Here is a 12544-nt window from a genome sequence, read left to right on the forward strand (position 1 = left end):
AGCAAGACTATTCTTTGATGTAAATATTTCGGAATATTGAAATAAATGCCTTTTACCTGTATTTTGCGCAATAAATACAACCTTTCGTTCTATAATTATAATATCTACATGGAATATTTTATTTAATAACTAGTTTTATGGTAATATATATATTTTCAAGTTTTATTCAGTAAATACCACTATTTATAAAAATTATTGTGAGTCTGAATGAGAACGACAATTCTCAACTAATACATTATTGACGCTGCCTAATTGTGCTACAAACATTATACTGAATAATTTCCAAGTTTTCTTGGAAAGCAAAACAGCTACATATACCTTCAAATAAATCCTTATTCAAATCCTATATCCATTTCTTGTTTAAATTTATTTGGGAAATACCACTTTTTTATAAATCTATTGTAAAATGTTTCGATGCATTTAACATCATTATCAAATACCGTAAATACCACTTTTTCCTAAAATCTATTCTTACACTTGTTTCTTCTTCTTATTGATGATGCATTTAAGTAATAGGGGGTTGAATTAATTCTCGCCGTTTTTTGTAGTATTTTGAATTGAAAATATTTTTTTTATTTAAAGTAAGAATTTATTCAAAGTATTGCCATTCTTTCTCGACTACTTTGGCCCATCTTTCAGGAAGAAGTCGTATTCCCCTATAAACGAAAACCTTGTCTTTTGAGGCAATCTAATTTTCAACCCATAACTCGACTTCTCGATAACTTTTGAAAATTTCTCCCGATAATCCTTGCTGCATGGACCGAAACAGATGATAATCGGATGGTGCGACGTCAGGGGAGTAGGGCGGGTGTGACAGAATCTCTCAGCCGAAGGAGTTTATCTGTTCTTTTACCACTTTGGCAACATGCGGGCGCGCGTTATCGTGGAGAATGAGAATCGACTCGTCCCTGGCTGCGTATTCTGGACGTTTTTCTTCAATTGCTGTTTTCAGTTTGATCATTTGCTGCTTGTAAACCTCTGCTGTGACTGTTTGGCCTGCTTTGAGAAGCTCGAAAAAAAATACTCCCTGCTGATCCCACCAAATGCAAAGCATCGTTTTTGAGGCGTGAATGTTGCGTTTTGCAATGCTGGCTTCAGCAGGGAGTGGCTGACCTGGCTGGCAGATGACGAAAAAGATCCACTTCTCATCGCTGGTGATGACGCGATGCAAAAACCTTTTCTGTGATGCCGTTGCAAGAGTGAATCACACATGCAAAGTCGACTTTCCATATCTCTCTCCTTCAGAGCATACGGGACCCAGTTTCCCTGCCGATGAACAAGGCCCATATCCTTAATTTTGAGGCGGCTTGAGGCGGTTGAAAGTGCCACGTAGGTGTTCGAGGTAGCGGGGGACAGGAAAACAAAAAAACGAAAGGAAAATATGCAAATCACAGAGAAATATTAAATTTTTATAAACGGCGAGAACTAATTCAACCCCCTAATAGATCAATTTCCATAAATATAACATTTTCTGAAAATTTATGGTTGCATTTATTTCGGTTTATTTAATATTATGATCGAATTCTGTAAATAAAATTAAATGCATCCATAAATAATTAATTTATGTTTTAATTGGTAAATACCGTTTGGATACAGTATTCAAAAATGATATGGAATGCGTCGAAACATGAATCATAATAAATTTTAAGAAATATTATTTATGGTATTTACCAAGGAAAATTCAAGTAAAAAAATTAATTTAAATTACTAAAAATGGATAGATATTGCATAGAAGTGACAATTGACTTAATAAATGAAAATTGAATCCGAAATCGTTGTTTTGTTTAATTAATGATTAAAACAATGAGTATTGTTTTAATTCTGTGGTATATTTTTAACCCCTGTAAAATAACAACCCAAGCCACGTAGCAATCCTTCCATTCCAATGGTCTGTCTTTGATGAAAAGCGATTTACCACCCCTAAGTTAAGTTTCTTCCCTTAATTCCGCTTATCAACAGTTCGACAGCACGCTCCGCATTTCTTATTCAAACGCGTCAAGGGGGACAATTCACTATTTTCTGAACATACCATTTCATCAAGTATTGTAATTGCTAGAATTAATTGCAATCTTTAATTTTTTAAAGAATAGCATAAACACAAACGGGTTTTTTTTAAATTATTTTTTAAAACAAATATTTGTACACATTTTGAGGGTGAATAAATATTTGTTTACAAATGTGGGTTCTCTCCACTAAGGAGTTATTTTTACAGTTTTTGACAATTCAAGAAGTTCTATTTTTTTATCGAATTTCGAAACATTGTAATTGAATCACTAGAATTTAAAAAAGAGACATCTATCTATTGATGAGATGAAGAGGCTTTTTTTTATATTTAATCCGTCGTAACCCCTTAAATGCCTATAATTCTATATTCTTCTTCATCTATGTTGAGATGCCAAAAATAAGTACAAAAATAACTCTTACAATTGAGAAACAAATATGAATCTATGAAGTAAATAAATAAAATAAATAAATAAAAATTTCTCGTATCTTGGACCGTGTAATCTTCTTCAAACCCTTATCCGCAACCCAATGGTGCATAGGGCACTGCATCATATAAAAGCAGTGTAATCTTGATCGTTGACATATGAAGGAAAGGTGATCAGCCCTCCGCATCAAGCACCAGTCCAGGGTAATATTGAATAAATATTATAGTGAAAAAAATCACTTCTATTTATTTAACCCCCCCTGGGAATCGAACCCGGGTCCTCCAGAACGGTAGCCGAGCGTGTTGATTACACTACGGAGGCGGGCGAAATCTCGGACCTTGTAAAAAATACACAATAAACGTATTTATATAATAATATACACAAATATAAATTCTGTTATTGTAACTCGTATCTTTGACCACGTAAGAAATACACAATACATGTATTTATATAATAATATACACAAATATAAATTCTGTTATTGTAACTCGTATCTTTGACCACGTAAGAAATACACAATACATGTATTTATATAATAATATACACAAATATAAATTCTGTTATTGTAACTCGTATCTTTGACCACGTAAGAAATACACAGTACATGTATTTATATAATAATATACACAAATATAAATTCTGTTATTATAACTCGTATCTTTGACCATGTAAAAAATACACAATACATGTATTTATATAATAATATGCACAAATGTAAATTCTGTTATTGCAACTCGTATCTCGGACCATGTAAAACATACATATAGTAAATACATACAATATAAATACAAAATACGTGTATTTATGTAAAATTAAAATAATGTGAATAAATTGGCGATAATCCAGATTTGTGAACAAGTATTTGGACACACTCAAAATGTAGTTAAATGAGTAATAGAGATACTTACGTCTACGTGAACTCCTGGGAGTGAGAAGACCAGAGCCGGGGGACTCTCTTTGGGCACGTATCTGTAGAACTCGTCCTCGTTTCTGTACCACTTGATCGAGTAGAGCTGCGCCCCCTCCAGGTCGTAGGAGCACCGCAGCGTCACGGAGCCCCCCGACCGCACGGCGCCCCCGCCCGTGATGGAGATCATGCGTAGCGCGAAAGACGCACCTGAAAACAAATAATAAAAAATTAGCCAAGTTGTCTTTGGTCTACTTCTGTTTCTAATGCCAACAAGATGTTTATGTTTATTTATTCATTATTTTATTTTATTTATTTAATTTTTTTTAAAGTTTTGGAATGGCAGCACCATCTGTTGGACATAAGAGAAACACAGCATGGTTAATATGATATTTTTAAACACGTCTCATAGTGGACTGGGTGCTTCTTGGCAGCTGCTGTCACAAAAATTTCAATGTTTTCGATTGTGTTTTAATTATCTTTGCTTCACAAGCATTGTGAAATTAAATGTACCTGAAATGTGTGCTTATTTTTCTTTCTTTTCCATTTAACCAGGAACTTTGCAACGTAATCCTATAGCTGGGTAAAGCTAATTATGTTTTAAAAAAATATTCATCTGTCTACAGTTTATTATTAAATCCGTGAATCAGTAAATCGATTTATCCGTGATTCAGTAGACAATTAAATAGGTCAAAGCAAGTAATTTTCCACGCAAAATTAGTATCTGATTACTCATAAAATGTCAATGAAAAGTAGTCAGGATCCGTTCGTTCACAAACGACTCATTTCTAAAGGCTATAACTAATACAAAAATAACGGTTATATTATAACACGTTATGAAATACCGTTATGAAAGAACGGAACTGATCCTAAAAATTGAAATATAACTCTGTGGATGCAGAATTTTGATAAATGAAAGATAATTCAAGCATTTTTTTCATTTCTAGAATGGGCGTAATCGTTAAAAGACAAGTCTCCATATAATTTATTTCCATATATAATTTCGTCGTATTTTCAGTCATGTAAAATATCACTTAATACTTTTATGAAGGAAAGTGAAATTGTTACTCAGATTTATATCTCAACTTTTTAAAAACTCGATAAATTACACAGACGGCATTATTACTGAAGTTATGGACGCTATGCATCTTATGTGCGAATATTAGATATGCTCGCATAATTTTGTCGTTTGGAAAAATAATAATGGACCTAATTTAAACTCTCGGAAAAGAAGGAAAACCGAGTATAGTTAAAAAAAAACTCGCATTAATATTATATAATGTGTGATATTAAATTCACTGGAAAATACTCGGTTTTAATATTTTAATATAATGTTTAACATATTATTAAGCATTAATTTTGTGAAATAACATGAGTTTTTAAACGTAAATGTAGATCAATTGTTTAAGACCACATTTTGAGTTTGTTTATGTAAACACTACTACTTTTGAGAACTCAATATAGAACTACATTCTCATCAATAATAGGTGAACAAATAAATTCAAATCAAAATACGAATATAAAAGTTTATATTTTCACCTGTGGATAAGAACACCTGTTGTTCTCGAAACTAGTCAAAAGCAATATCCATTACATCCATACGTGAAAATATAAACTTTTAATTTTTTTACCTGTGGAATATATGTAATATTTTCGGTTAGTTAGTTAGTTTTACACATATAGTTTTTTTACATATGAGCATATGTGCATGTATGTATTTTCTATAATATAAACAATACTTAGCTGAAATGAAAATGATGCCCAAATTTTAAGTTACTGGCAAAATCCGCTACATCCTTGACTGAGAAAAACGAAACCCGCCAGATCTCTTGAAATCCGTTAAATCCATATTTTTTCCATTTAAACATTTTTTTTAATGCTGAAAATTTTTCTACAAAATTTTAATTTCATAATTTAAGACAGACAAATCTTTTTAACATAAATATTACTTATTATAAAATCGACTTACATGGATCTGACGGATTTTGAAGGAAGGCGAGATATGTGTATTCCCATATGTATTGTATACTGAGATAAAAAATATACACAGGATAAAACCTAGACTTACAAAAGGAGTACTTCTCTTTCTGAAAGGCACTCTTACCAATGCATTGTGGAAAAGGTAGATTTTTCGACATTAATATATTTTCAATTTTGCGAAGATTACAAATAATTTACTTAACTCGATTTTCTTGCGGACAAATGAATTTATTTATTACATCGAAGCTCGGCAATTATTTCACATAAATTATTTTCCAAAATACTGATCCGAATACTTTGGTTCTTTGTGTTTAATATTGATGAGAAAAGTTTCAAAATAACGAAATAAAATTAATCAGTTAGCGTTCAATTTCTGATAAATCGCCTGGTCGAAATACCGCAGCAGACAATTGTGCAAAATAATATATTCCTAGTTTTAATAGGATTATTTCGCAAACAAAACGAAATAAATGCGAAATTATCATTCCAACTCAATTTATGATCTTAAATGACTCAAATTTTCGAGTTTTCGTGAAACTTTCAGTATAATTAATTATGCCGAAAATTAAAAAAAATCTACATCTTTTAATGATATACTCGTTTATTTGAATTTTATTTAATCGTGCTTTAAATCATTCCAATAATTGATTCAACGTCTCACAATCAGTTTGTAATAATATCGGTTCATTTTGAGTATAAATTTTACTTGATAAATACCATTTATTCTAAAAAAAATATTGTGACACGTGTTTGATGCATTCATGAAAATGATGCTGAAGGATTTTGAGGAAAAGTGGTATTTACCAATTTTATTTTTTTTCTTTATTTTAAATTCTTTTGCATTATATAGCATAAATTCAAATACAAAAAATATTAATAAAATATAAAAATGAATACAAAAAAAAGATCCCACAAAGGCATGGCCTGTGTGTGGGTATACAAAATAAATAGTCATAGTACAGAGTATAAGGGTATAGGTTTTTAAGTATAATTTGTTAATACAAAATACAAAAAACTTAATATAAAATACAAAAAAAAATACTTGACTCTCAGTTAACAATTTTTTTTAAAAAATAAAAATTACAAACTTAAAAACATAAAAAAGATGATAAAGTAAAAAAGTAAAAAGCTAGCGATCACGTGGTAAAAGAAAAAGGAGCTTAAATCTGTCTCTTCTATAAATAATCTAAGCAATTTTTTTAATTTACACGAACTTAGGGAATTAACATCTAACAAATAGTCTTTGTGGAATAAGTTGAACAAATTCATCAAGTGGAATAAATTGATTTGGCGTTTATTTTGAAGAACTCCATAATTCTTAATTGAAATTTTAAAATCAAACACTGAATTGAGGGTCTACTAATCTGCATATTTTATTTTAAAAAAAAATGAAAATAAAAAAAAACATATTTCGTGACAATTATTTCACTTCGTTATGGTATTATCAAAATATTACCAGTAGAGAATAATGATATAGAATATACCTGATGTTTGTTATTTTCAGTCCACTATCAGTTTCAGTTTTATATCAATGTTTTTTTAAGACCAATCACTTTGAATTGTGAAAATAAATGTAATGTTTCTACTTCCATGGGTGCTGTTTTTAACGATTTCAATACTTTAAAAATAAATATCTTCAAGTTGTTTTCCTTCACTCCGCTATTCTATCGTAATGTTTTTAAAGGTCAATTACCTTGTAAGAGGAAAATAAATATAATTTTTCTACCTTCATGGGTAGTATTTGTGTTTAGCAACAATGCTTTAAGAATAAACACCTGAAATGTTCAAGATGTTTTTTTAGTCCACCGTTTTATCCTCTATGTTTTAAAAGGCCTATCACCTTCTAAAGAGGAAAATATACACAATGTTTCTACTTTCTTGGGTAGTATTTTTTTAGCAACAATTTTTTGAGAATAATCTTCTTAGTTATACTATATAATAAATTAACAACTATTGAATTTTTTCCACATTAATTTTATTTGACCAGCAACCGGGTTTCGTCGTAACCGACATCATCAAAATGGTCGAATGTCGGTTACGACGAAACCCGGTTGCTGGTCAAATAAAATTCATGTGGAAAAAATTAAATGGTTGTTATTTTACTGTATAAAATGCAGTTCCACCAAGAAATGTCAGTGCAAAACATTAATGTAATATAAATTAGTTAGATTAATTATTATCCACTATGCCTTCGGGTTCTTAAAGGCCAATCACCTTGTAAAGGGAAAATAAACATGATATTTCTACCTTCGTGGGTACTATTTTTGAGTAACAATGCTTTGAAAATAAACGTCTAACGAAATCCAAAATATGGTCCACTGTCCTATCGTAAGGTTTTTAAAAGCCAATCACATTGCAAGAAAAAAATTAAGATTATGTTATTACAATTGTTCACTATTACAATTGATTATTGATTATAATGCCTTGAGAATAAACGACTGAAATATGTTTTTCTTTAGTCAACTGTTCTATCTTAAATTTTAAAGGGCAACAATCTTGTAAGGGGAAAATATAAACAATGTTTCTACCTTCACGAATGGGTACTTTGAGAATAAACGTCCGAGTAAATCCAAGATATTGTTAACTTTTCTATCTTGAGGTTTTTAAAGGCCAATTACCCTTTAAAGGAAAAACAAACACAATGTTTCTTTATTCATTGGTAGTATTTGTGTTTAACAATAAAGCTATGAGAATCAACGTATAAAAGAACCAAGATGTTTTTCTTCAGTCCAATGTTCTATCCCAATGTTTTTAAAGGTCAATTATCTTTTAAGGAGAAATACACAAATGTTTCTACCTTCATTTGAAGTATTTATAATGATTACATTACTTTGAAAATAAATGCCAAGAAGATCTTTTCTACCTTCACGTATATCAAATTTGTTGATTATAATAGCTAATGAGAATAAACATCTTAGAAAATCCAAGTTGTTTTTCTTCAGTCCACTGTTCCATCTTAAGGTTTTTAAAGGCCAATCACCTCGTAAGAGGGAAAATATACATAATGTTTCAACCCTTATGGGTAGTACATATTTTTGTTGAGTAACAATGCACCGGCAGGTCTGGCCGCAAGCACCCTTCACAATGCCTCACCGTAAAAGGAGGTTAGATAAATCTTTAGTAGCATTACATAAATAAACCTCTAACATCTAAGTCTTGAAGTATTTGTGGAGCCACCCCGTTCTTCCTTACTCCCCCCAACTTCACCCCCCCCTTCATCCCTCTTCCATTGTCAAACGACAAATAAAACACTTGAAGTGACTTGTTATGACGTAAGAGATTATGTGACGCGAGGAATTTCCCACTGGAAAGCTTGACTTATTTCTTTGCCGTTGTTCATGTTCTTTGAACGCGGAGAGCCGAAAGATTACAACTGTTGTTAACAAACAAACTGGGTACGTGTATACCTACTAATATACTAGGCCAGCGGTTCTTAAAGTGCGCTTCGCAGATACCTGGGGTATCTTAAAACCTTTGCGGGCCGAAAAACAGAACGAACGTCAAATAAAAACGATGGGGCCGAAGAAATACCATGTTGAAAAAGGTGTCAATTGAATCATTACTATAACTTTGACGTTGCCCACTTTATCAAACTGATATACCTTGGGATGTTAGAAGGGGGGTAGTGAAATTAATTTAATAAAAAAGACAATTATCCAGTTAAACTTTAACTAATCTTAGTTGCTATCTTAATCTAACTTAATTTTTTTTAATCTAACTTAAATTAAACGTATTCTAACCTTATAAAAATACCACTGTAGAGCTGAGGGTGGCAAGCTTAAGAACGGGCCGCCTTGCGATGACTTTCTTTCCTCTCCCTACCCCCTTCTAACATCCCAAGGTATATCAGCTTGATAAAGTGGGCAACGTCAACTTTTATAACCAAAATTTGTGTAGTGTGGTTGTAAATCATGGTTAAAATGGTTAATACAGCATATAAAAGAACTAACAATGCAAAATCGTTGCCTTTTACACGTTCATGTATTTCTTCATACATCATATTTTGACTCCTAACTTGAGCACTTTTAAGAGTCTGAAATACTTGAGCATGCTCAATATTCCCACGGTCTTCCTTTGATTCCATTTCAAAGCTTATTTTCTCTATTTAGCTTAGGGATAGTATAAAATCTAAATCACAAACCATCACGCCACCCCTCCGCAGGGCTAGGCAGAGAGAAAAGAACGAACAATCTGTTTTTACAAGCATTATTAGCCTCTTCTGCATTCCTGCATCTCCTCATATATACCTGTCTATTATTCCGTTTCCTAACTTGACCAATTTTAAGTATTTGAAATACTTGATCATGCTAAGTTTTTCTCGGTCTTCCTGTTACCTCGGTCTTGCTTATAATTTGACCAGTTATTTTTAGTACCAACATGTTGAATGTATCCAAATACTTGTTCACAAATAGTTAAGGAGTTGCTTTAACACTTTTTAAACAAAAAATGTGAATATAACACCTAAGCGGAGAAAATCTGGATTTGTGAACAAGTATTTGGAAACACTTAAAATACTATGAGTAAACTATTTTATCCATTTAAAGAGGGATTAATGCAGTTTTAATTTGTGTTTTTAATAGTATTATAATGTTTTGTTTTAAATACTGTTTTAGAATTCAAAACTGCATACGTAAATTGTATCTATTTTTCTGTGATTTTCATAACATGATTTTATTAAAATAATAAACATAAAACCGAGCGTTGCTATTTTAAGGCGGCGTAAAATATTAAGCGTTTTAAAAAGGTTCGGTCGCCAAAAACGTTTGAGGACCACTGTACTAGGGTGTGTCACTTTTTTGTAAACTTTCGACTCAAAACAGAAGATGCAATGATTAAACGTTTGTAACCTAAAAACTGGCAGCAAAATTTCTAAAAACATATCAGTATCTGAATCTGAATCCTGAATATTTGATATTTTGGACTTACGATTGTTTTCCTCTCCCCTGTAGAATCATTGTCTACTATAATTTGTAATGAATACATACATTCTCGTGTATTTTTTGTTGTTGTTATTAGCTCTCACTGTAATGCCTATGACTTCGAAAATTTTATGCATTGGTTCTGAATCACAAAAATTTTTAATTGAATTTAATTTTGTAAACAGTTGAGACGATTGATTATGAATCAATTATCTTATCGATATGCGATTATTCATTGCACAAAATGAGGTCATTGATATTTGTTCGATGAATAGTCCAGTATATGGATTAATTTCTTTAAAAAAGACAAATTAACTGGTGAAAATCCTACTACTGACCCTCTTCTTACCGAATAGTGCATAGCGCACCTATTATTTATTCATTTGATCATTCATTATATGAAGACAAAGCGGTCAGTCTTGCGCTTCAAGTGTCAGTCTGGGGTTGAATTTAATAAATATATTAATATAAATTTTGATATTCAAATCTTACTTTTCATTTGTAAAGATATTATTATATTTTTCGTATAATGTAAATTACAAATTACATACATTCGTAAATTACATCTCACCCATAGATGTCTCTAGTGAAATTCTAGTGATTTAAGAACAAGGTTTCTAAATTGGTTCATATATATAGAACTTCCAAGAATTTGAGTGGTGTGGTTGTCAATAATGGGTAGAATTGGTGAATGTTACACGTGTGTAAAGTGATCGCTTAAACCAGCCTATGACGGTCGTCAGCCCCGTAAATGCCCAGACTTCCATATTCTTCTTCATCTTTGATGAGATGTCAAAAAATTATATGAAAATAACTCCTGTAATTGGAGATAATCCAGATTTTGTGAACAAGTATTTGGACACACTCAAAATGTTGTATATAATCCTTCATGTGTCTTATTTTTTCTCGTTATTTTGTTTTTGCAATGATTTATATACAACCACAATTAAATTTAATCATGTCGAAGCACAAAGTAAATACCAAAACAGTTAAAAATATGAACGTTTATTAAATTGACTATAAATTTGCTTAATTTAATCTTCGATTCATAACGATCTTCTCACCTGAAGTATGAAATATTTCAGGAAATTGAAATCTCGTTAGAGAATTGAATTATTTATTTGTTCATCATACAATTATTCGTGAGCCTTTAAAGCAAATACTAAATTCAGAGACCGAAATTAAATATAGGAGTGTAAAAGGGTTTTGTGAAAGCTCGCTGTTTGTTAGGCAAACACAAATAAAATGTATTCATTTGTAGTGAAATTTGTTTAACCAGGTATTAAAAATTATTTTCACGGTGAATTCAAATCATTTATTTTAACTTAGTATTTAATTTTTTTAAATAGATATAACAGAAGCAAGGAGTAGCGTTTTTGGTGTATTTATTTATTTAAAAAAACATGTTACATTCGCGAGAGTAACAAATAAAAGGTTCCCCATCACATTTTTCCACTACTCATTTTGACATTAAGGTAAACAAGGTACCATAAACAATTTTTTTTTTTTAAAAGAAAGTAATAAAGGTATGTAAATTAAATAAAGTAAAGAGTGGAATATAGTAAAAATAAACATAGTCAGAATAAATAGTAAAAAATAAACAAGACTCAAATACAAACAAGAATGTAAAAAGATTAAAAAAAGTAGCAATAAATGAAAATTTTATTAAAATTAAACACTTGAATATACCACTTTATCGAGTTTTATTTTTATTTACGACTAGTTTCGAAAACGACAATTGTTTTCATCTTCTGGTACAAATTAAAACTAATTATAAATAATATTTATTTGTACCAGAAGATGAAAACAACTGTCGTTTTTGAAACTAGTCGTAAATAAAAATTTAACTCGATAAAGTGGTATATTCAAGTGTTTAATTTTAATAAAATAATCATGTCAATTCACAAAGTTAATGCCGAATCAATAAATAATATAAATAAAAATTGTTAATAGGCATATAAAAAAAAAAAACACAAGGGTACACAGGATGGATATGGACATATTAAACTATCTAATATGTATTTATTGATTTGGCGTTTAATTTGTAGAACTCCATTTTAATTTATGTATTAATTTTAAATCAAACACTGGTTTTTTTATTCTACTAAGTTGTATTTTATTAACAAAAACACGTAAAAAAATAGTATTGTGACAATTGATTCACCTGGTTATGGCATTTTCAAAACTAGCCTAAACAATTGTCACGATATTATTTTTTTATGTGTTTTTGTTAATAATATACAACTTAGTCGACTCAAAAATCTATGTTTGATTAAAAATTAATGTGTTCATAAATATATCTAATATGT

General features: G+C 30.5%; 1 protein-coding gene across 1 annotated transcript in view; it reads right to left on the bottom strand.

Moving 5' to 3' along the window:
- The window catches only part of LOC148310249 (uncharacterized), a 78371-nt gene that overhangs the window by 19337 nt on the left and 46490 nt on the right, over positions 1 to 12544 (bottom strand). The window contains exon 2 of the mRNA XM_088258765.1: positions 3338 to 3546. Within this exon, the coding sequence (XP_088114891.1) occupies positions 3338 to 3546 (209 nt within the window). The remainder of the gene's footprint in view (positions 1 to 3337; positions 3547 to 12544) is intronic.

This window comes from Brachycentrus maculatus, unplaced genomic scaffold, assembly GCF_059751285.1.
Source record: "Brachycentrus maculatus isolate JH-2025_06_01 unplaced genomic scaffold, ASM5975128v1 h1tg000103l, whole genome shotgun sequence".
Classification (NCBI taxonomy): Eukaryota; Metazoa; Arthropoda; class Insecta; order Trichoptera; family Brachycentridae; genus Brachycentrus; species Brachycentrus maculatus.